The 23,722-nt window shown below is 56.8% G+C and overlaps 2 protein-coding genes across 4 annotated transcripts in view; one reads left to right on the forward strand and one right to left on the reverse strand.

The window, feature by feature from the left end:
• Window positions 1-79: 79 nt before the first annotated feature.
• Window positions 80-20,341, forward strand: MTHFD2 (methylenetetrahydrofolate dehydrogenase (NADP+ dependent) 2, methenyltetrahydrofolate cyclohydrolase). Of its 2 annotated transcripts, XM_030964185.1 has the most exons (9): window positions 80-302; window positions 1,477-1,661; window positions 2,381-2,503; window positions 3,567-3,719; window positions 4,317-4,424; window positions 6,314-6,406; window positions 6,935-7,060; window positions 8,131-8,290; window positions 8,345-9,046. In XM_030964185.1, exons 1-8 carry the CDS (start codon window positions 217-219, stop codon window positions 8,268-8,270), a joined length of 1,014 nt encoding a protein of 337 aa, XP_030820045.1. In that variant the 5' UTR covers window positions 80-216; the 3' UTR covers window positions 8,271-8,290; window positions 8,345-9,046. The 2 variants fall into 2 exon arrangements, with proteins under 2 accessions (XP_030820045.1, XP_030820046.1); XM_030964186.1 differs by lacking the exons at window positions 8,131-8,290; window positions 8,345-9,046 and adding an exon at window positions 20,225-20,341.
• Window positions 11,335-23,722, reverse strand: part of SLC4A5 (solute carrier family 4 member 5) — a 35,814-nt gene continuing 23,426 nt past the window's right edge. Inside the window, exons 9-27 of one of the 2 annotated variants that reach the window (XM_030964176.1) lie at window positions 23,209-23,366; window positions 23,036-23,123; window positions 22,735-22,889; window positions 21,872-22,015; window positions 21,298-21,472; window positions 20,832-20,965; window positions 20,454-20,725; window positions 17,984-18,045; window positions 17,297-17,497; window positions 16,568-16,681; window positions 16,209-16,232; window positions 15,570-15,731; window positions 15,115-15,293; window positions 14,855-14,927; window positions 14,631-14,699; window positions 14,093-14,266; window positions 13,575-13,739; window positions 13,376-13,443; window positions 11,335-13,185 (exon numbers count right to left, since the gene is read on the reverse strand). In XM_030964176.1, coding sequence (XP_030820036.1) covers window positions 13,020-13,185; window positions 13,376-13,443; window positions 13,575-13,739; window positions 14,093-14,266; window positions 14,631-14,699; window positions 14,855-14,927; window positions 15,115-15,293; window positions 15,570-15,731; window positions 16,209-16,232; window positions 16,568-16,681; window positions 17,297-17,497; window positions 17,984-18,045; window positions 20,454-20,725; window positions 20,832-20,965; window positions 21,298-21,472; window positions 21,872-22,015; window positions 22,735-22,889; window positions 23,036-23,123; window positions 23,209-23,366 — 2,583 coding nt within the window. In that variant the 3' untranslated portion in view covers window positions 11,335-13,019. The remainder of the gene's footprint in view (window positions 13,186-13,375; window positions 13,444-13,574; window positions 13,740-14,092; window positions 14,267-14,630; window positions 14,700-14,854; window positions 14,928-15,114; window positions 15,294-15,569; window positions 15,732-16,208; window positions 16,233-16,567; window positions 16,682-17,296; window positions 17,498-17,983; window positions 18,046-20,453; window positions 20,726-20,831; window positions 20,966-21,297; window positions 21,473-21,871; window positions 22,016-22,734; window positions 22,890-23,035; window positions 23,124-23,208; window positions 23,367-23,722) is intronic. The other variant, XM_030964177.1, reaches the window with a different exon arrangement.

A 23,722-nucleotide genomic window follows, 5' to 3' on the forward strand; every position in this document is an offset into this window, starting at 1 on the left:
ACCCCGTTTGGAGCTGCCGCCGTCGCTCCGGGTCCGACATCGCAGCCCGGCCCCGCGGCTCTCCCGCCAACCTAGCTGAGAACATCAATCAATCATTTTTGGGGCGGAACCCCATTGGCTACCGCCGGGTGGGGCGGGGCTCACCGGGTATATAATGCACGGGAAGCCACGCTCCTCTCACAGCCGTTCCCGCCGGTCGCCGGGTGTAGCTCTGTTATGGCCGCCGCGCTCCAGCCCCTCCGCGCCCTCAGCCGCGCTGCGATGGAGCCCCGCGCCCGCCGCCTGCACCTCAGCGCCGCCCGGTACGGCCGGGACACCGGGGGGTGTGCGGGGATGCTTGGGAGGGAGGTGGGAGCAGCGCCCGCCGTGCTCCGCGGGGGCCAGGCACTGAGGGCTGTGAGGGGGGAGGCCCGGCCCGGCCCGGTTCGGTTCGGTTCGGGCGGTCCCCGGGCCGGGGTCGCGGCTCGTTCGCTCCCGGCGGTTCCGGGGTCGGCGGGCGGGCCCCCAGCGGCCGCGGCGGGAGCTGCAGGCTGATGAAATCCCGCGGCCGCCTTGCGTGGGAGTGCGGGGCTGCCCCGGCACGGCGGGCGAGATCGCCTCACAGCGGGGCTGCCCCGGCGTGAGGGGCATGGAGACACCCTGGGCTGAGGGGGACAGAGATCGCCTCACACCGGGGCTGCTCCGGGGTCGGGGGGATGGAAATACTCCCGGGCAACCCCTGGGGTGAGGCGGATGGATGGAGACACCTCTGTCATCCCCCAGAATGAGAAGGGCAGGGACCGCCTCACAGCGGGGCTGCCCCGGCGTGAGGGGAACGGAGATACCCCGGGCTGAGGGGGAGAGAGATCGCCTCACATCGGGGGCTGCTCCGAGGCCATGGGGACAGAGACCCCCCGATCATCCCCCAGAATGAGAGGGACAGAGACCCCCCGGGCACTGGGGTGAGAGGGACAGAGACCCCCTGAGTGAGAAAGGAGACCACCTCTCCCCTCTTCTTGATAATTCCTTGGCGTGAGGGAGACAGAGAGCCCAGAACATTCCCTGGTGTGACGGGCACAGAGACCAGCCTGAGCACTCACTGGTGTGACAGGCACAGAGACCCCCGAGCATCCCACCCTGCTCCAGACCATGTTTGGACAACATCCCCAGGCTTGCACAGGGCAGGATTTTGGGGTGTAATCAATGATCCTGGTGGGTCAAGCTTGGGATATTCCAGTTGTGCCCCATTTGGCCCCAGCGTTGGTGCTGGAACCGAGCCTAAAACGTGACCGGGCACAAAGGTGCCGAAGGCCCTGATAAAGCACAAGGGATGGAGCCTTTTCCTCCGGGTTTCCTGCTCCGTCCTGCCCGGGGCTGGCGGTGCAGTGCCCGGGGCTGGCGGTGCAGTGCCCGGGGCTGTGCTGACCCTTTCCCCCCCTGGTTTCCCGCTCCATCCCGCCCGGGGCCCGGGGCTGTGCTGACCCTTTCCCCGTGCAGGGGGGACGCCGTGGTGATCTCGGGGAGGAAGCTGGCGCGGCAGATCCGGCAGGAGGCGCGGCACGAGGTGCAGCAGTGGGTGGCTGCCGGCAACAGGAGGCCGCACCTGAGCGTGGTGCTGGTGGGGGAGAACCCGGCCAGCCACTCCTACGTGCTCAACAAAACCAAAGCAGCGGCTGATGTGGGTGAGCGGGAGCTTTCCTTCCCTAAAAGAGCAGTTTGGTTGGGAATCCTCGATGCTGGAAGTTGGTTTTTTTTTGGGATGTACCCACCTGTTGGTTTTTTGGCTTCACCCAGAATTTGGGTTCTTGGGGCTGCCCAGTTGTGCTGGGGTGTGGTTGGATGTGATCGGTTGGATCCTTCAGGGTAGGATGGAGGTTTTTCAGCTTTCCCAGTGCCATAAAAAGCACAGGAGGGGATTTTTTGCCTCCTTTTCCCATCTGCCTGGGACACAGCCCCTGTTCAGCAGCTCTCTGGCTCCATCCTGCAGTCCGGGGTCCTGCTCAGGGTCAGGGCAATAAATGGTGTCATTTTACCTGGGTCTGAACAGCTGAAGCTGCTTTTGGAGCTGGCATTTTGAGGCAAGCATCCCTTTTTTACTGTCTCCAGAGGCCTCTCAGCCATGTTGTGTTATTTTCATGGCAGCAGCCTTTGCTTGGGTTTCTCCCTGCCCTGGCAGGGTCCCAAACCCCCTTTCCCCGGCCACCAGCCCCATAAAATCATCCCCAACAACAAATCCCAAGGCTTGTGAAGGTCCCTCCAGCCTGGGAGCGGCACAAACCCTTCCATGCTCTGCGTGCACCTCCCACATTTAGCCAGGCAACAAAGCAGGGTGGGAAATGCACGAAATGTGGGAAATGCACTCTTTTGTGCCTCAGTGACTCTGTGGATTTGGTGGTTGCAGGGATCAGCAGCGAGACCATCCTCAGGCCAGCCTCCATCACCGAGGAGGAGCTGCTGGAGCTGATTGCCAAACTCAACAGTGACACGGCCGTGGACGGGCTCCTGGTGCAGCTTCCCCTGCCTGGTGAGCAGCTCACTTCCCCTCCTGCATCCCCAGAAAGCTTCCAAGGAAGGGGCAGCACTCCCTGATCCTCCCCCTCAGCAGCAGCTGCCCGCAGGGTTCAGTCTCTGGCAGCTATTCCTGTGTGGAGTATCAGCTTCCCCAGCTGGGTGTGGGTGGCCTTGGGCTGCCTGATAAATCCCCTCAGCGTGGGCAGGGCTGGCACTGCAGAGTGTTCCGTGCCTGTGCTGGCAGCTGCCAGCTGAACTGGGAGGGCTGGGCACACTCAGGCCCCACACTCTGGAGGGGCTGAGCTCAGGGTCACAGCCCAGTCTGGGGCTGCAATTCCAGCTCAAGGTTTAAGGTCAGAGCTGCAGTTTGGGGTTGTAATTCCAGTTTGGGGTTGCAGTTCCAGTTTGGGGCTCAGGGTTGAAATTCCAGCTCAGGGCTCAGGGTCACAGCTCCAGTTTGGAGTCACAATTCCAGCTCAGGGTTCAAGGTCACGGCTCCATTTTGGGGTTGCAATTCCAGCTTGGGGTTGGGGGTTGAAATTCCAGCTCAGGGTTCAAGGTCACGGCTCCAGTTTGGGGTTGCAATTCCATTTCAAGGCTCAGGATCAGAGCTCAGGGCTTGGGCTCATAATTCCAGCTCAGGGTTGAAATTCTAGCTCAGAACCTGGAGTCAGAGCTCCAGCTTGGGGTCACAATTTCAGTTTGGGGTAACAATTGCAGCTCAGGCCTTGAGGTCAGAGTTCCAGTTTGGGGTAACAATTGCAGCTCAGGCCTTGAGGTCAGAGCTCCAGTTTGGGGTCACAATTTCAACTGAAGACTCAAGGTCAGAGCTCCAGCTTGGGGTCACAATTCCAGTTTGGGGTCACAATTCCAGCTCAAGGCTCAGGGTCAGAGCTCCAGTTTGGGGTCACAATTCCAGCTCAAGGCTCAGGGTCACAATTCCTGCTCAGGGTCAGGGTCAGAGCTCCAGTTTGGGGTCAGAGCTCCATCCCAGGGCTCAGGGTCACGGTCCCAGCTGGCGCACAGCTGGCAGCACAGCTGGCAGCCCAGCCCAGCTGTGGCCCTGCCCTGTGCAGAGCACATCGACGAGCGCCGGGTGTGCAACGCCGTGAGCCCGCACAAGGACGTGGACGGGTTCCACGTGCTCAACGTGGGCAGGATGTGCCTGGACCAGGACTCCATGCTGCCCGCCACACCCCGGGGTGTCTGGGAGATCATCCAGAGGACAGGTGGGAGCTGGTGATTGGGGATTCCTGGGAATTCCAGCTGGGGTGGGAGCTGCTGCTGCTGCTTTTGGGGATTTGGGAATTCCAGCTCAGGACACCAGGGAGGGATTGTTCTGTCCTGGGAGGGACAGCAGGGACAGGGAGGGATTGTCCTGCTCTGGGCTGGGGTGGGGTGGCCTGAGCTCAAAACGCACCCAGTTTTGAGGTGTCTGTGCAGGGCTCCCAGGGATGCCCAGGGTGGGATTTTGGGGCGCTGTGCAGGGCTCCAGGGTGGGATTTTGGGGTGTCTGTGCAGGGCTCCAGGGTGGGATTTTGGGGTGTCTGTTCAAGGCTCCCAGGGTGGGATTTTGGGGCGCTGTGCAGGGCTCCAGGGTGGGATTTTGGGGCTGTGCAGGGCTCCAGGGTGGGATTTTGGGGTGTCTGTGCAGGGCTCCAGGGTGGGATTTTGGGGTGTCTGTTCAAGGCTCCCAGGGTGGGATTTTGGGGTGTCTGTGCAGGGCTCCAGGGTGGGATTTTGGGGCGCTGTGCAGGGCTCCAGGCGGGCTCAGCCGTCCCTTGCAGCGCAGGGCAGTGTGTGAGGCTGTGCTCTGTGCCCTGCAGGGATCCCCACGCTGGGCAGGAACGTGGTGGTGGCGGGCAGGTCCAAGAACGTGGGCATGCCCATCGCCATGCTGCTGCACACCGACGGCAGCCACGAGCGCCCCGGAGGTAGGACAGGGGGCACCCCGGGGGAACACCCCACAAACCTCCCCCTGAGCCCCCCAAAGCAGTGCCCTGCTGAAATAATGCTCAGTGGGGTCTTGGAATGCCACACTTGTTCAGGGAAATGGTCTGGAAAGGTCTCCAAGGTGATGAAATCCAGCCATGGCTCAGCCATGGGCACCACAGCCCCCAGGGCCGCATCCACACATGTTCTGAGCACTTCCAGGGCTGGGGACTCCTCCCTTCCCTGGGTGGCCTCTTCCAATATTTTACAACCTTTCCAGGATGGATTTTTTGCTGTTATCCACCCCTAAACCCCCCATGGCACAGCTTGAGGCTGTTTTGTTTCCTGGGAGCAGAGCCTGACCCTGCCCTGGCTGCCCCCTCCTGTCACCATGGAGCTGTGGAGAGCCAGAAGGTCCCCCTGAGCCTCCTTCAGCATCTCCTTGTCCTGTTCCACCCCTGAGCCTCCTTCAGCATCTCCTTGTCCTGTTCCACCCTGAACCTTCAGCATCTCCTTGTCCTGTTCCACCCCTGAACCTTCAGCATCTCCTTGTCCTGTTCCACCCCTGAACCTTCAGCATCTCCTTGTCCTGTTCCACCCCTGAGCCTCCTTCAGCATCTCCTTGTCCTGTTCCACCCTGAACCTTCAGCATCTCCTTGTTGTTCCACCCTAACTAGCTCCCTTGTCCTTACCCCTGAACCTTCAGCCTCCTTGTCCTGTTCCACCCCTGAACCTTCAGCATCTCCTTGTCCTGTTCCACCCCTGAACCTTCAGCATCTCCTTGTCCTGTTCCACCCCTGAACCTTCAGCATCTCCTTGTCCTGTTCCACCCCTGAACCTTCAGCATCTCCTTGTCCTGCAAACCTTCAGCATCTCCTTGTCCTGTTCCCTGAACCTTCAACATCTCCTTGTCTGTACCCCAGCCTCCTTCAGCATCTCCTTGTCCTGTTCCACCCTGAACCTTCAGCATCTCCTTGTCCTGTTCCACCCTGAACCTTCAGCATCTCCTTGTCCTGTTCCACCCCTGAACCTTCAGCATCTCCTTGTCCTGTTCCACCCCTGAACCTTCAGCATCTCCTTGTCCTGTTCCACCCCTGAACCTTCAGCATCTCCTTGTCCTGTTCCACCCTGAACCTTCAGCATCTCCTTGTCCTGTTCCACCCCTGAACCTTCAGCATCTCCTTGTCCTGTTCCACCCCTGAACCTTCAGCATCTCCTTGTCCTGTTCCACCCCTGAACCTTCAACATCTCCTTGTCCTGTTCCACCCCTGAGCCTCCTTCAGCATCTCCTTGTCCTGTTCCACCCCAAATCCCTGCCTGTCCCTCGAGGCTGATCCTGGGGGTCACCAGCAGGTCCTGATGTTCCTGAGGAACACCTTGGAGGAGAAGAAGCAGAGGACTGCCTGGGTTTGGGTGCTGGGTGGGAATTCCTGGCCTATGGGAATGTGCCCCTTGTTGGGCAGAGTGACCAAATTATTCTTTGTCTGCTTAAAAAGGCAAAAAGCCCAGAAGTTTCTCTCCCAGTTTGGTACAAAAGACACCTCACAGGACCTTGGGGCCTTCACCCCAGACCTGGGGCCCGATTGGGCAGAGGCCAAGAGGTCTGGCCTGGGTAATTCACTAGAAAAAGGAGAGAACAAAGGAAATAATCCCTTTTGTGGGGTATAACAAAGGAAATAATCCCTTTTGTGGGGTGTTTTAGCAAGAGCAAAAACCTCTTGCCCTTAGCTCAGTTTTTCTCTGTAAGAAAGAGAAACATTTTTTGTCTTTCAATAAAACTTTTGTGTTCCCAGCACTACCTCAGAAGCCATCCTGCTGACTGGATGCCATCCAGGGTAGCTGAGCTCTCAGAGCTGGCTCAGGGTCACACTGGTGTCCCTTGTCCCCGCAGGTGACGCCACGGTGACGATCTCGCACCGCTACACGCCCAAGGAGCAGCTGAAGCAGCACACCATCCGTGCTGACATCGTGGTGGCTGCTGCAGGTCAGGGCTCAGCAGGGCCGGGGCTGCTCCTGCTGCCAATCCCGGCCCTGGGGGGGGCTGGGGGTCCTGGGGTTGGGGCAAAAAGCAGCCTCAGGTTTTGGGGTTCTGCCTCTGGAATGGGGAGCGGCCCCTGGCAGGGGCACCTGGGCACACCTGGACAGCCCTGGGGAGTCGTGGAGTTGGGTTGGGGTGGGAGAGAATCCAGCAGGATCGTGGGTGCAGCCCCTGGCTCTGCACTGACACCCCAAAATCCCTCCCTGGGCATCCCTGGGAGCCCTGCACTGACACCCCAAAATCCCTCCCTGGGAACTGCACTGACACCCCAACATCCCACCCTGGGAACATTGGAATGAGGGGGATCAGGGGATAGATTTGCATTTCTTGGGATGGTTTAGGTTGGGAAGAAACCCTAAAATCCTGAATCCAATAATTTTAGGAAGCTGGAAATCCCAGCTGGGTTGGGACACCCCGGGAACGTTGGGCTCAGGGGACGTGGAGCCCCCCTGAGGGTCAGGTTGTGTTTTCCAGGCATCCCCAACCTGATCACGGCCGACATGATCAAGGAGGGGGCGGCCGTGATCGACGTGGGCATCACCCGGGTGCAGGACCCGCTCACAGCCCGGCCCCGCCTCGTGGGCGACGTGGACTTCGAAGGTGAGGAGAGCTCAGGATCGGCTCAGGCTCAGGGTCGGCTCCTCGGGCTCAGGGTCAGCTCCTCGGGCTCAGGGTCAGCTCTTTAGGCTCAGGGTCAGCTCCTCGGGCTCAGGATCGGCTCTTTAGGCTCAGGGTCGGCTCCTCAGGCTCAGGATCGGCTCCTCGGGCTCAGGGTCAGCTCCTTGGGCTCAGGGTCGGCTCCTCGGGCTCAGGGTCAGCTCCTCGGGCTCAGGATCGGCTCCTCGGGCTCAGGATCGGCTCCTCGGGCTCAGGATCGGCTCCTCGGGCTCAGGATCGGCTCCTCGGGCTCAGGATCGGCTCCTCGGGCTCAGGATCAGCTCTTTAGGCTCAGGATCAGCTCTTTAGGCTCAGGATCAGCTCCTTGGGCTCAGGATCAGCTTTTTTGGGCACTGGGGAGGGGACGAAGCCTGGTTTGTGTCCCTGAGCTCGGGGATATTCCGTAGGGACGCTCCAGAGGAGCCTCCTGAGCCTCAGCAGTTGAGTCTCTGCCTCTGCTCCAACCCTGGGCTTGGATTTGGCATTTCTGTGCTAAAATCAGCTTTTAGGCCTGGCTTTTGGTGCTTGTAGGCCCTGGTGCTTTCTGGCTCAGCTTTTTGCTGCTTTTGGGCCTGGCTTTTTGGTGCTTTTAGGTCTCATTACTTGTGCTTTTAGGCCCAGCTTTTTGGTACTTTATGGCCTGGTTTTGGTGTTTCCAGAACTTTGTGCTTTTAGGTCTGGCTTTTTGCTCTTTTGGACCCTTGTGCTTCCAGGCCTTGCTTGGTGCTTTAAGGCCTGGCTTGGTGCATTTGGGCCCAGCTTTCTGGGGCTCTCAGGCCTGGCTTTTTGGCACTTTTAGGCCTGCCTTTTTTGCTGTTTTGGACCTTTGTGCTTTTAAGCCCGGCTTGGCGCTTTTCCCCACCTTGGCCTTCACACCCAGGCTGGGCCTTGCCCCGCTGTCCAGCAGGGAAAACTCACCCAGACCCCGTTCCTAAAGCCTTAATCCCGACAGAACCTGCCTGGCTTTAGGCTGGGGAGCCTGGCCTGGCCCTTAAGCCGAGCTTTTCCCCCAGGGGTGAGGAAGAAGGCGAGTTACATCACGCCGGTGCCCGGCGGCGTGGGGCCCATGACGGTGGCCATGCTGATGAAGAACACCATCATCGCTGCCAAGAAACTGCTGAGGCCCCAGGAGCTCGAGGCTCTGCCTGCCTAAACAGGGCCGGGCTTAACCAGGGGCCCCTCAGAGCCGGGCTTAACCAGGGGCCCCTCAGAGCCGGGCTTAACCAGGGGCCCCTCAGAGCCGGGCTTAACCAGGGGCCCCTCTCAACACCACCATCGCTGCCAAAAACTGCTGAAACCCCAGGAGCCTGAGGCTCTGCCTGCCTAAACAGAGCCGGGCTTAACCAGGGGTCCCTCAGAGCTGGGTTTAATGAGGGGTCTCTCTGAACCAGGCTTAATGAGGGGTCCCTCAGAACGCCGTCATCGCTGCCAAGGAACTGCTCAAAACCCATGAGCTCCAGGCTCTGCCTGCCTAAACAGCCCTCTGAGCTGGGCTTAACCAGGGGTCCTTCAGAGCTGGGTTTAATGGGGGCCCCTCAGAGCCAGGCCTAGCCACGCCATTCCAGCCTGAGTCCCCGACAGGACATGCAGTAATTCAATGTTTGTTATTTATTGTCCTGCACGTGGGGCTTTTCACCAGAGTGAGGTCACAGGTATTTATTGGCTGGGCTGGGATTACCTAAACTCCTCCTGCTTGGTGTTAGAGCTGGGATTATCCAAACTCCTGCTCGGTGTTAGAGCTGGGATTATCCAAACTCCTGCTCGGTGTTAGAGCTGGGATTATCCAAACTCCTGCTCGGTGTTAGAGCTGGGATTATCCAAACTCCTGCTTGGTGTTAGAGCTGGGATTATCCAAACTCCTGCTCGGTGTTAGAGCTGGGATTGTCCACGCTCCTGCTTTGTTTATGAGCTAGGATTATCCAAACTCCTGCTTTTATCACGCTGTTTGTTAGAGCTGGGATTATCCAAACTCCTGCTTGGTGTTAGAGCTGGGATTATCCACACTCCTGCTTTGTTTATGAGCTAGGATTACCCAAACTCCTGTTTTTTATCCACACTCCTGCTTTGTGTCTGAGCTGGGATTACCCAGACTCAGTTTTGTGTTTGAGCTGGGATTATTCACACTCCTGCTTTGTTTTTGAGCTGGGATTATGCAAACTCCCGCTTTGTGTTTGAGCTGGGAATATCCAAACTCCTGCTTTGTATCCACACTCCAGTTTTGTGTTTGAGCTGGGATTACCCAGACTCAGCTTTGTGATTGAGCTGGGATTACCCAGACTCAGCTTTGTGATTGAGCTGGGATTACCCAGACTCAGTTTTGTGATTGAGCTGGGATTACCCAGACTCAGCTTTGTGATTGAGCTGTTTGGATCCCGGCACTCCCAGTTCCCCCTCAGGGCTGGATCTGTAGTTTAAGCTCTTCTCTAGAGGAATTACTTGAAAAAAGAAATTAAAATTAAAGCCATACTTTAGTCCTGGGTCTGTGCAGGCCCTGGGCTGGTGTAGCCTGTTCTAGAGTGCAGCTAGGCTGGGCTTTCCCTGCTCTTTGCATTGGTGGGGAATTTTAAAGCCGGTTCTAGGCTGGGCTTTCCCTGCTCTTTGCATTGGTGGGGAATTTTAAAGCCGGTTCTAGGCTGGGCTTTCCCTGCTCTTTGCATTGGTGGGGAATTTTAAAGCCGGTTCTAGGCTGGGCTTTCCCTGCTCTTTGCATTGGTGGGGAATTTTAAAGCCGGTTCTAGGCTGGGCTTTCCCTGCTCTTTGCATTGGTGGGGAATTTTTCAAAGCCTTTTTTGTAACCAAAGAACAGCTGGCGGTGGGGGGAGCTCTCCTGCCCTGTGTGTAAAGTGTGAGTAGCTCAGGCTGCCTCAATAAAGTGTGAGAAGACCAAAAAATTTCCTTTTTGTGCCCTGGAATGAATTTTCTAATAATATGTAAATAATATGATTCTTGCACTTCTGGAACAGAGCTGGGCTTGCTTTAAAAGCTTGGGTTTTTATGTGTATATATAATGATATATTTAATATCCATATATATTTATATTTCTATATATAATTATATAGAAATATTTATATATAATTATCTATAATTTATATTTATATAAAATTATATATCTTTATATTTATATATAATAGAGAATTTTTATTCTCTATATTTATAGATAGAATTATAGAATTATAATAGCTATATATTTATATATATAGATAATTATAGAATTTATATTTATAGATAATTATATAGCTCTTCTGTATTTAGATATAATTATATATATTATGTCTATAATTATATATTTTTTATATTTATATAATTTTGTTTTATGTTTCCATATATAATTATAGATATTTTATATGTATAGAATGATATATATTTAATATTTTTATATATAATTATATATGATATATTTTATATATATGATATATATATATATCATATATATATATATTTATATATTTTAAAAAATAGAATTATTTATCATTTTTAGGGTTCCAAAAGGCCCCTCCTGCCCCATGCCCTGGGAGGGAACTTTGGGGTTCCCAAATGAAGCACAGGAGAGCTCAGGTTCATGGGAAGGTTTTTATTGGGTTGTGTCATGGTTCAGTGGTGCCGTGCTGCAGGCTGAGGCTGGGTACCCCAAAAACCCCAAAACCTCGGGGAACCTCGCCCAAAAGGGACAAACTGAGCCCAAAGGGCCGAGCTCTGCCCAGGGCCCAGCTCCCAGAGCCCTGGGCAGCAGGGAGAGAATTAAACCGGGATTAAAACCTTGAACCTGCCCGAAGCATGCTGCAGAGAAAGTGAGTTAAACCGGGATTAAAACCTTAGACCTGCCCAAAGCCCTGGGCAGCAGGGAGAGAATTAAACCGGGATTAAAACCTTAGACCTGCCCACAGCACTCTGCAGCTGGCACAGGGTTGGCACAGGAGCTACAGGAGGAGTTGGGTGTTACCAGGGCAGGGTTTGGGCACTGCCAGGGCAGGGTTTGGGCAATGCCAGGGCAGGGTTTGGATGTTACCAGGGCAGGGTTTGGGCGCTGCCAGGGCAGGGTTTGGGCAATGCCCAGGGCTGGGTTTGGGCACTGCCAGGGCAGGGTTTGGGCAATGCCAGGGCAGGGTTTGGGCTCTGCCCAGGGCTGGGTTTGGATGTTACCAGGGCAGGGTTTGGGCAATGCCCAGGGCAGGGTTTGGATGTTACCAGGGCTGGGTTTGGGCTCTGCCCAGGGCAGGGTTTGGGCTCTGCCACGAGTCCCCGGAGCTGCGCCAGAACCAGAATGAGAAATGCCATAAACAGGAAACGGCCTGCGAGTCTCAGGATTTGGGTATTTACAGGGGTCAGGAACAGGCCAGTTACAGGGTTTAACTGGTGTCACTGGTGCCCAGTTGCATTATTTAACTGGTGCCCAGTTACAGTGTTGAACTGGTGTCCCAGTGTCACTGGTGTCCCATGTACAGTGTTTAACTGGGGTCCCAGTTCCAGTAATGTTGAACTGGTGTCCCAGTTAAAATGTGCCACTGGTGTCCCAGTGTTTCACTGGTGTCCCATTTACAGTGTTGAACTGGTGTCCCAGTAGAACCCCAGTGCTGCTGGTGTCAGTGTCAGTAGAGTTCTGCTCAGGGGAAGGGCCTGGGGGCTCTGGGAGGGAAAAACCTGAAGGATTCATCCAGGAAAAATGAGAAAAAATCGATTCCGGGGGTGTCGGGATCAGCGTTCCTAAACCAGGGCTGGGCCTGGGCCGTGGGTGGAGAAAAAGAAAATTCCTTTAAAGCCTCGGCAGGGCTGGGAAGAGCTGGAGGGAGCCTGGATCCCCACCCGGGGGGGGAGAGCCCCCGGGGGACCCCAAAACGCTGCTGGGTGGAACTGGGGGCACTGGGGGCAGGGGCTGCTCTCCCCCCTGGGCGGCAGAGCCAGAGGGAATCCCGGGTGAATCCTCCAGGGAGAATCCTCCAGGGAGGAACCCGGGATTTCCCTGGGGCTGTTCCCAGGCCTGGCAGAGTAACGGGGGAGCATGTGGGGTGGGCGACCAAAGGGCTTCGCTGCAGCCACCATTCCCATTTCCCCGTGGAAACCAGCCTGACTCCCTCAGGAACCCTTCCTGACTCCCTCTTCCTCCTCAGCCCGAGAGCTCTCTCTTCATCCCCATCCTGCTTCATCCTCCTCATCCCAGGTGCTTCCTCCTCTTCATCCCCATCTTGTTGTGTTTCCTCCTCCTCCTCCTCATCCCCGTCCCAGCTGCCCTCTCTTCCTCCATCCCCATCCCAGGTGCTTCCTCTTTTTGGGTCCAAAAATCACCAATCCCACTTTTCTTTGCCAAAATCACCAATCCCACCCTTCCTGTGCCAAAATCACGGATTCCACCTTTCCCTTTTTGGGGCCAAAATCACCAATTCCACCTTTCCTTGCCAAAACCACCAATTCCACCCTTCCTGTGCCAAAATCACCAGTTCCACCTTTCTGGGGCCAGAGTCATGGATTCCACCTTTCCTGTGCCGATATCACCAATTCCACCTTTCTTTGCCAAAATCACAATTTCCACCTTTCAGGGCCAAAACCACCAATCCCACCTTTCTTTGCCAAAATCACCGATCCCACCTTTCTGGCCCCGTTTTGCCGCCAGCGGCGTTGCCTTTGCCCAGTGGGAAGAGAGGGAATTCCAGGGTGTGGGACCCTAAAACCCACCGGGGCCCACGACCCTGAATCCACTGGGGTGTGGGGCCCTAAAACCCACTGAGGTGTGGGACCCTAAATGCACCAGGGTGTGGGACCCTAAATCCGCCGGGGCACGGGGCCTCCAGGGCCGCCTGTCCGGCAGAGAGGAACGCCCCCAGTTTCCTTTATCCGTACCCGTGACCGCGGCGCTATCTACCTAGCTAGATATAAATTAAATTAAATTTTGGAGCCCCGGCGGGCGGGGCTATAGCGTGGTCTCGCTGCCCATGTCCCGCGGGGCCTTCTCGGTGTCGCTGTCCTCGTAATCCGACTCCATCTCGATCTTCACCTGGGGCACGGCACAGATGGGGTTGCGGGAGTAGTTAAAGGCGGGAGACGACGGGCACGAGATCTTCAGGTGCAGGGTGATACTGGGGGCAGCAGGGGAGAGGGGGGTGAGCAGCCAGGGGGGCTGCCCCCGCCCCAAACCCGCCCCAAACCTGCCCCAAACCCGCCCCGGGGGTGCTGCCCCTGCCCCGGGGGTGCTGCTGCTCCTGCCTGCAGGCTTTGAGCCGAGAGGATCCCAAATTCCCCCCCGGGATGGGGAGGGGTCCCGCTTACCTGCGATCCATGTCCGAGCCGTTCGGGGAGGAGTCAGAACGCAAAGCTCCGGGTGCCGGCCCTCTTTCCTGGGGGACACGCAGCTGAAACACTGCCCAGCTGACCCAAGACCTTCATCCCAGTTCCCAGTGGGAATTGTCCCTCCCCAGCTCTGGGATGTCCCGCTGTTCTTGGGAGCCCCCGGTGACCCCGTGCCCACCTCCTCATCGCTGCTGCTGTCGCCTTTGTTGCCTTTCTTCTTCTTCTTCTTCTTGTCGTCCTCCTTCTTCTTCTCCTTCTCGGGGATGATGTTGTCGATCCAGGCCAGGTCGTGCTGGGAGAAGATGAAATCCAGGAGCCTCCTCACCAGGATCAGGGCCAAGATCTGACAGGGGAGAGGTCCAGGAGCATCTCAACCCAAGATGTGGGGTGACCACCAAGCCAAAAATCCCTTAAATCCCAAAAAACCCCTTTGGAGCGGGGATGGGAATGCCCACGATGGAGCAGATGATGGCGGCCATGGTAGGACTGCCAAAATCTCCTTAAATCCCTAGAAAACTCCTTTGGGGTGAGGATAGGACTACCATGATGGGAAATATGACGGTGGCCATGGTGGGACCTCACCAAAAATCCCAAAAAACCCTTCCAAGGTAGGATGGGATCACCATGACGAGGAAGAGGATGATGGGACCTCACCAAAAATCCCAAAAAACCCCTTTGGATCGAGGATGGGATTACCATGACGGGGAAGATGATGGCGGCCACGGTGGATTTGAGGATCCAGAGCACGGCCAGGCAGACGATCTGCACCAGGGTGAAGAGGTGGATGCGGCGCAGCGGGACGTGCCGCAGGAACACGTAGTCGGGCTGGTGCTTGGCCGGCATCAGGAAGAGCTTGCAGCGATCCCAGAACTGCCCGGGGAGGAAGGCCAGGGTTAATCCTCAGCCCCACCCCACAGGCTGCCCGGGAAAAGCCTCTTTTGTTCCCCCCAAATAGGGAATTTGTGGGGTTTTGGGGTTTCTCTGAGGGTTTTGGGTATCTGCTGTCCCACGTGTGGAAATTTTGGAGTAAAAATCCTCCTTTTGGAGACAGTGTGGGACAGCCTGTGGTCAGTGAGGACGAGGAGGACGATGAAGAGGACAAGGAGCAGGAGAACAAGAAGGATGAGGAGGAGAAGGAGGATGATGATGATGAGAAGGAGGAGAATGGCAAGGATGAGGAAGTAGGATGGGGATGAGGAGGATGAGGAGGATGCCGAGGAGGAAGGGCACTCACCTGGATGCCGTTCAGCGACGCCACGCCCATGTAGAGGAAGACCCCGTAGAGCACCGGCATGGGGATGTACTGGGAACAGGGAACAGCGCGGCCCTGACCCAGGGAAGGCAGCAGCTCCTCCCCAGGGACAGGGACAGCGCTGGCGCTCAGCAGGACGGGGCAGCACCCAGCTTTTGTCCCCATGTCCCCAAATCTCTGCAGGGAGGGGGGAATGGGAATTTTACCTTCAGGATAGGAGCCAGGAAAACAGAAATGCCCGTGAGCACGAAGACGATGATGCCGGTCACCCTCTGCTCCCTGGAGGGGGGACAGGAGCAGGGTCAGCCCGAGGAACCCCCGAGGAACCGAGAACCTCCAGTGGGAATGGGACTGACAACGCCTGCCAGGCCCTGCTGTCCCCAGGACAGGACAAACCCTCCCTGGCCCTGATGTCCCCCCAGCTGCAGGACATTGCTCAGACCCACCTGGGCCCCCCAGGACCCACCTGACCCCCAGGAACTGGGGCTGCTCCCCCGGGGCGCTGGTCTCGGTCTCCATCTTGAGGCTGTCGATGTGGGCGATGGAGATGACGGTGGCGGCCACGTACCAGGGCAGCCCCATGAAGGAGCACACGGCCATCAGGATGCCCACCCAGAAGAGGTCCAGGTGGTACCCGGCTGCCTTCTGCAACACAGCACGGGGGGCTCTGGGGGCTCTGCACTGGGGGTGTCCCCCAGGCAGGGCCTTGGTGCACCCCAAACAGCCTTGGGGCACCTGGTGTCACCCCATGTCACCCCACATCCCCCTGTGTCACCCCATATCACTCCCCTGCACCCCATTACCCGCAGAACTTCACCCCCAGGCCTACCATCACCCCAAAGCTGCGGCTGGCCAAGGCCAGGGGCAGCCCCCAAGCCCACCCCAATCCTGGGTGCTGTGGGGGATCCCCGGGGGCCTCACCCTCAGCTTGTGCTCCTTCCTGTTGACGATGACGGCCGTGATCTGCTGGTCCATGAAGATGAGGATGGTGACCAGCAGGGCGGGCAGGGCGCTGGCCAGGTACACCCACCACGGGTTCTTCCCGAAGGGGAACACGAACCAGCCCCGGTCCACGCTCGTGGGCTGGGGAGGACAGCGGGGTCAGAACCTCAGGAACGGGGCACGGGCTGGGAGAACCCAAGGGGTGGCATTTGGGGACAACCCCATCCCGGATCCATCCTAAATCCCGTGCCCCAAACCGGCCCCAGATCCCCACTGGGATTTCTGTTGGGATCTTCACTGGGATCCTTGTTGGGATCTCCATTGGGATCACCATTGGGATCATCGTTGGGATCCTCACTGGGATCCTCCTTGGGGTTTCTGTTGGGATCCCCATTGGGATTTCTATTGAGATCTTCACAGGGATTCTTGTTGGGGATCTCCACTGGGATCATCATTGGGATCCTCACTGGGATCCTTATTGGGATTTCCATTTGGGTTCCCCATTGGGGTCCCCGTTGGAACCACCATTGGGAACTTCACTGGGATCCCCAGGTCACCCCTGGATGGGGGAGGAGAAATCCTTCTGGAACGGGGTTTTGTGGAATTTTGGGTTTTTACCTTGAAGTCGGTAGGCACTTGGAGCTTTGGGGTGTTGAGTCCAAAGAGCACATCCAGCCCCACAAACATTAGTATGGACATAAAGATGGAGAAATCGCTAATGAGCTTACGGAGCTGCCAGCCAGGAGGGGGAGAGAGAAAAGGGAGGGGAGAATGGCAAGAAAGGGAGGAAAAATGGCAAAAAAGGAGGAAAAATGGCAAAAAAAGAGGAAAAACAACAAAAAAGAGAGGAAAGAAAGTCAGAAAATTAGGATATTGTTAGAAAAGATCAAATAGCTTTTAAGACAGTGCCTGGAGCTGTGAGATTCCCAAAAAAACCTGGAAAAAGAGCGTGGGGAGAAGAGGAGGGGAGGCCGAACCTTGATGATACTGGGGATGTGGAGTTTGGGGGTGTCCAGTCCAAAACAGGCGTCCACGCCACAGAAGAGCAGGATGGAGAAGACATTGGAAAAATCAGCAATGAAAGCCCTGACCTGGAGGCAAGACAGGGAAACGGGGTTGGAAAGGGGATTAATGGGGTGGGAAGGGGAATTATGGGGTGGGAAGGGGATTTATGGGGTGGGAAGGCAGCTTGTCCAGGTCTCTGTGGACGTCCCCATCCTCTGGAATTGTCCCTTGGTGTCACCTGCAAACCCCTTTGTTTGCATCATTAATGAGCACATTAATTAATGCTGGCCCTGACGGGGAGCCCTGGTCACCACTGGTCACTGATGGCCATCGGACTCTGGGCTGGTGACCACTTCCCTGTGGGTGGGATCATCCCACGAATTCCTTATCCACGATCCCACAAATCCCTCATCCATGATCCCACCCATTCCTCATCCATGATCCTACAAATTCTTGTTCATTAATTGTCCACCCATTAACCCAACTCCAGTTCGGAGAGGAGGATGCCATAAAACCTTCACAGAATTCCAAAAATCAGGGCCTAAAACCTCAGGGAGGATCCCAATTGTGACCAAATCCTCCTAAAAACAGGGATTTATTTTCCTGGAGTTCTCTGCTTCCAACCTTCCCAAACCTCCCGGCAGCTCCTGTTTCCCCTCATTTTTGGGAAAGGATCTGACAGGATTTGGTTCTTTCCTTACCTTGGTGGGGAAGTAGCGGCTGAATTTGAATTTTTTCAGGGTCAGGGTCATGGAGTAGGTGCCAAAGAAGAGGATGAAGGACATGAGGGCCAGGTCGGGCACGAATTTGCAGGATTTTCCCACTAAGCTGCCGCCGTATTTGAGACATTCCTTCTTACTCAGCTGGGTCCAGTCCAGAGCTGTGAGGTTGAGAGCATTGGACTGGCAAGAAACCCGAAGAAAGCAAAATTAGTAAAATTTGGAATTATTGTGGTGTGCAGGGAAAGGGGGGATTTCAGCCCAAATCCAGCAAAGGTGGCATTTTTAAGGTGCACCGTGGAAAGAAAGGGAAATTTCCTGTCCAAACCCCAAAACTGTACTTTAAGGATCACACTGTGCAAGAAAAATGGGATTTCACAACTGAATTGAGCAAAACCAGCGTTATTAACAACTTGTGAAAAGAGGAAATTTCCTGCTCAAACCCCAACAAGAGCAGTTTGAGCCGTTTCAGCACACAAGGAAAGGCGAATTTCCAGAGTTTTGGGGATACCCAGAACCGCAGAGCTGATACAAATTTGGGGGGGGAAAGTGTGGGTTTGGTGCTGCTGGGAACCCAAATTTGAGTTCCCCTTGCTCCAGGCTGGAACCCCCCGGTTCCCCCTCCCTGATCCCAAATTTCCCCTGGGCTGAGCAGAGCCCGGTCCTTACCAGAGACACGTTAGTGGTGTTCGGTGCCACTGGAGCCGAAGCATCGAACAAGGTCGCGTTGGCTGCGGGAAAGGAGTCGGTTATTGAGGTTTTGGGGCTAAACCCGAGCTTTGGGGGCTAAACCCCAGCTGGGCTTGGCCTGCTGAGCCCACCAGGGATCGGCATCCCGGGATTTTGGGGGGGAAATCCCCATTTCTAATTCTCCCTGATTAATCCCACGCGCCGGGGAGGACGCGGCGGCTCCTGCGGCGGCTCCTCCCTGCGGGGCTGGCGAGGGCTGGGCCAGAGGGGATTTTTAGGAGCTTTCCCAGTTCCTAAAATTCCCAGGAGCTTCCCAGTTCCTAAAATTCCCAGGAGCTTCCCAAGGAAGCTGCCAGGAGCAAGGTGGACTTAAAACCCCCGGGGTGGAAAGCTGGGAAAGCAGCCTGGGGTGGTTTTTATATTTTTTTTTGGAGAGGTGGCACCCAAATCACACCCGATTTGCCTTTTTAAAATTATTATTGTATTTTTTTAATAGTTTGGGGGTGTTTTGGTGTCATCGGTGCAAAATTCCGTCTTTTCGAGCCCCCGGCACCTTCTCCTCCTCGGCTCTTCAGGCGACGCAGCTCCGCAGCTCCGGGAGCACCCCCGGGATGTCTCGGGGTGCCCCTAAAGGAGGGAATTCGGGAATTCAGGAATTCTGGGATGGCTTTGCCGCCCCCTCTTCCATCCTCTTCGGCCGCCGCCTCCAGCCCCGGGGATTACTGAAGGAGAGGCTGGGTTGGGACAGAGAGCCCAGGGCTGCCAGGACCGAGCTCTGGGGGACAAACTCAGCCCCAAAAACATCGGCTTGGTTCTCATTTCTCTCCTCCACAACCTTTTCTTTTTCCACAAACCCTATTTTGGGGTTTCTACGCCTTTAAAGGGCGGCACGGCACCAGTGGGGTTAAAGAGAGGAGCCCTGAGGGCTCCACACAAACCTTTTCAGAGAGAGAGAAAAGTCAAACACATGGAAAAAAAAAATAACAATGGAACCCCCCCGTGGGGGGAGAGTATCAAATATTAAAATAGTTTTAATATTTAGAAGGCGATACTCACTTGAGATTGAAATCAGGCCCAATTGATGTGTGCAGCAGAGACAAATATGGGACAAATCAGTTATAATAATCAAAAATCAGCAGGGATGGAAAAAAAAGGGAATTGAAAAAAAAAATTAAGGATGGAGAGGGAAATAAACGTAATTTCTAGAGGGATTTTAAATCCAGCCTGGACACGGCTGCCTCGGGCAGCCAGGGGGAGGAGCAGGATCAGGGGTTGGGGTGCAGATGCCTCTGGGCTGCTCGGGGTGGGGGCTTGGAGAAGGGGGAGACCTCCCTGGAGGCTGAAGGCTCCTCCCGGGGGTGCTCACGGCTCCGTCCGGGAATTCCGGCTCTGCGGGTTCCGGCTTCGCTCTCTGCGCCTCGGGTTTGGGGCAGGAGTTGGTTCTGGTGCTGGGCGCCCGGTTCCCAGTGGGATCGTGGTGCTCACGGAGGGGTGGATGAGCAGGAATTGAGGAAAAATGTGAAATTGAACCCAATGGCTGCGATTGCCACGGGGTGAGAGCTCTCCTTGGAGCAGCAGATGCGTTGGGTGGAGGGTCTTGGGTGCTTCTCTTGAAGGAAGGAGATGGGCAGAACTTCACCATCATCGTCATCCACCATCACCTTCATCCACCATCACCTTCATCGACTGTGACCTTCATCCATCGTCATCTTCATCCACTGTCACCTTCATCCATTGTTATCTTCATCCACTGTGACCTTCATCCATTGTTATCTTCATCCACCTTCACCTCCACCCACTGTCAGTCTCCTCTGGCTGCAGCTGGTGCTCCCCGAAATTTGGATTTTTGACATAATTCAGCTCCTGGGGGAGCAGCCGCTCGCTGCCATGAGCCCGAAGCCGTCTCCGCTCCCTTCCAGGGCTGTCCAAGCTCCACAGTTCGGATCTGGGATCATCCAGGACGTCTACCCAAGAGCAAAACCATGCAAGGACCTTCTGCTCAGAGCCTGATGGCCTCTCCTTTTGGAAAAGGAGTGGAAAAAGGAGGGAAACGGTCCATGGAGGTTTCCACACCCAGCTGGGACATCCCGGGGTGTCCCAGACACCGCAGAGCACAGAACCACTCCAGCTGTTTCCTGGAGATTCAGTTTCCACCAGCAGCAGGCTGGAATCACCCAAAATGTCCTTTTTCTCTTCCATAATTCCTTCTTATCCATCCAGGTCTGGCTGCTCCAGGCTGAGATCCCAACTCTCCGTCTGCTGTGTCCCAGGAAGTTCATCCAAGGGGAACAAGGCTCTTCCTCCGTCTCCACAGCCCCCTCAGAGGAGGACGATGAGTTCCAGGTGTCTCCAGCCCCGCTGCCTCCTCCCACGTCCTGGGCCGGGATTCCTCCACGCCAGGACCCCCCCACCCCCGGCTCCTGCCCGGGCGGCCCCGGGGTGAACTCACCTGGGTCGGGGGCCACGCACTCGCACTTGTACATGGTCACGTAGTCGGGCTTGAAGTCCGAGTTGATGGGGTAGTACTTGAAGGCCCCGATCATCTTCTTGATGGCGTCGTAGATGAAGATGAAGCTGATGAGGGTGGAGAAGCCCTCCTCGGTGAAGCGCGTGATGTACTTTATGATGAAGCTGGCGTCGGTGGCCACCAGGATAAGGCACTGCAGGGCCGAGTGCAGCCCGATCCACAGGCGGAATTCCATGTAGTCGATCCCGTTGCCTCTGCAAGAGGGGACACGCGGCCCTGTGAGAGCGGCCGGGGGCTGGGGACACGTCCCACCCCCGTGGGGACATGCCCTGGTGTCCCCTGGGGTGGCCCAGCACTCACTTGCTGAAGTCGAAGAGCAGCTTCTCGAAGATGAGGATGGGGCCGGTGCTGCTGAGGATGATGAGGGGCTGCCCGGCGAAGAGGCAGAACATGGAGCCGGCCATGGCCGTGCCCAGGAAGCTCTCCATGACGCCCTGGGGACGGAGCAGAGGGGGCGTCACGGGGGTGCTGGGCCACGCCACGTCCCCACGGACCCCCGATGGAGATGGGGCTGAGGGACCTGCTCGGGATGGCTGGGACCGTGTGTCCCACTGCTCCTGGCATTGCCATGGAGGGATCCCAGTGCTCCGGGGCTGCCAGCCCCACATGGCAGAGAATGTCCCTCCCCAGAAGCTTGGCATGGCACAAGCAGGGTAAAATCCATCCCATCCCAATCCCATGGATCCCATCCCAATCCCATGGATCCCATCCCATCCCACGGATCCCATCCCTGCCTGTCCCCAGGCCGGTGACACCAGGGCCACACCTGGTAGTTGTCGGTGGCATCCCCCAGCAGCCCCCGGAAGGTGATGGCGTTGGTGATGCAGCCCAGGTAGATGAAGAGGATGGCGGAGATGGACTGGATATGGAAACCTTCGTAGAAGTCACTCGGGAACCAGGGCAGCTTCCTCTTGATATCCAGGTAGAGGCCACCACAAAACCTGCAGAGACACCACTGAGGTGACACCGACACCCGGTGACTTCCACCAAAACAGAATCGTGGAGTCCTGGAGAGGTTTGGGTTGGGAGGGACCTTAAATCCCATCCCATCCCACCCCTGCCATGGCAGGGACACCTCCCACTGTCCCAGGCTGCTCCAAGCCCCGTCCAACCTGGCCTTGGGCACTTCTGGGGATCCACAGCTCCTCTGGCCAGTTGGGAGATTTACAAATATTGCTACATAAATACAATTTATATATAGGCACATAAATAGGCCTGGCGCTGACAAAAACCCCTTCCCACCAGGATTCCACCCCTCGGTGCCCCAGGATGAGCCCACAGGAGACGCTGGCAGATCCTGGCACATTCTGGAAGTTTCTGGGGGGTGGCTCCTGGCTCACCTGCCGGTCCAGGCCAGCTCCTCCCCAATCTCGTGGACTTCGGGCATCTCCCCATCGTCGCTGCCGCCGCCGCCGCCCCCGGCGCCCGCCCCGCCGGCCGCGCCGTTCATCTGCCCCACCTCGTTCAGCGAGAACACCGACTTCCTGCGGGACACGGCACCGCCTCGCACCCGCTCCGGCACTGCCAGATGGGCACTGCCAGATGGGCACCACTGGATTGGCACCACCAAATTGGCACCACCAAATTGGCACCACCAAATTGGCACCACCTCACACCCACTCTGGCACCGCCGGATGGGCACTGCCACATTGGCACCACCACATTGGCATTGCCGGATGGGCACCGCCGGATTGGTGCCGTTGGATCAGCACCACCAGCTTGGCACTGCCACATCAGCACTGCCACATTGGTGCCACCGGATCAGCACCGCCGGATGGGCACCACTGGATTGACACCGCCACATTGGCACTGCTGAACAGGCACATGGCCCCGGCGTGAGGACCATGGCCGAGGCCGTGGTGCAGCTCTGAGCCTGCACTGAGCGTGGGTTTTGGGGTGAATTTGGCCAGATCCAGAGCTGGGTTTGCTCAATTTGTGTAGCCATGGGTTGGGTTGGGTTGGGTTGGGTTGGGTTGGGAGGGACCTCAAGGATCATCCAGTTCAACTCCTGCCCAGGGTAGGGTCACCTCCCACTGTCCCAGGAGGGTGGGAACAGCTCTGGGCCGAGCTGGGATCAAACCCTGCTGCAAACCCAGCGTTTCTGGAACATCTGGAGGGGTCACTTCCAGGGATGAAGCCAAGCAAGGCTCTTCCCCCAGAACTGGACACGGCAGTGGCCACAGGCGGGTGCAGCCCCACCCACCTCTTCTCAGCTGAGGGCACTTTTTTGGGAGGCTCAATGCGGATGTTGGGGTCCCACTCGCCGGGCGGGAGGACGATGACCTCGTCCAGGAACTCGTCGATGCCGGCAATCAGGTCCTCCCTGTCCCGGGCTTTGTAGGCAACGTCGCTGAAGAGCTGGGGGTGGACACGGGACAGGGGTCAGCCCCCAGCCCCACGTCCTCCTGGGGGTTTCAATCTCGATTTTTGGGGTGATAAGGTGGAAATTGCTTTTTTTGCTGGGTTCCGAGTCCCACACAAGGGCTGGGGTGGCCTCCACTCACATCGTCCACCATGAGCGTGGCGATGGCCCTGCCGATCTCGTTGTAGGACTTGGCCTTGCCCGCCGGGCCGAGGAGAATGAAGAGGAACCTGGGGAGGGAAAGGCGCCGTGTCGGCCGCCGCGGAGCCCTGGTGCCAGCAGAGCCCTCGGACGTGCCCAGGGCACGGCGCTCACCTGGTGGGGACGGGCACCTCCGTCACCCCGCCCAGCATGGTGGCCTGGAGCAGCCGCACGAAGGCCACAAAGGGCTTCTCCAGGAACTCCACCTCCCCCACCAGCACGTTGGAGGCCTCGGCGTCCTTGGGGATCTTCTTGATGAACTTGTTCTTCAGCTGTTGGCAAAGACAAGATCGAGGAAGGGAGTGGTTGCCAAAATTTGGCTTTCCCCCCTTTTTTCCCACCAAAGTTGGAACCTCAGGCTCCAAGATTTCACCTCTGGTTGTCCCAGGACTCCCAGAGGTGGGGACTGAGGAGCCAGGAAAAAAAAGCAAAATTTCTTCAGAAATGTGGCTAAAACTGAGACTAAACTGCACCCCCAGCTCCATAACCCAACCAGCAACGTTTGCTTTTGCTCTCCTGGATTCTCTGCAAGGAAAACTCCCTGAAATCGCCCTGTGGAAAACCTGAGCCAACCCCAGGGGTGCTGCAGCGAGCCAGGAACATTTTTAGAGTTTATCTGCAGCCCCTC

The sequence above is a fragment of the Camarhynchus parvulus genome, chromosome 22 (assembly GCF_901933205.1).
Source record: "Camarhynchus parvulus chromosome 22, STF_HiC, whole genome shotgun sequence".
NCBI classification, from domain to species: domain Eukaryota; kingdom Metazoa; phylum Chordata; class Aves; order Passeriformes; family Thraupidae; genus Camarhynchus; species Camarhynchus parvulus.

Excerpts from the sequence above, each read along its gene's own strand:
- MTHFD2 (XM_030964185.1), top strand. The coding sequence starts at position 217 with ATGGCCGCCGCGCTCCAGCCCCTCCGCGCCCTCAGCCGCGCTGCGATG. Across the intron at positions 303-1,476 it reads CTGCACCTCAGCGCCGCCCG|GGGGGACGCCGTGGTGATCT; the intron begins GTACGGCCGGGA and ends TTCCCCGTGCAG. Across the intron at positions 4,425-6,313 it reads CAGCCACGAGCGCCCCGGAG|GTGACGCCACGGTGACGATC; the intron begins GTAGGACAGGGG and ends TTGTCCCCGCAG.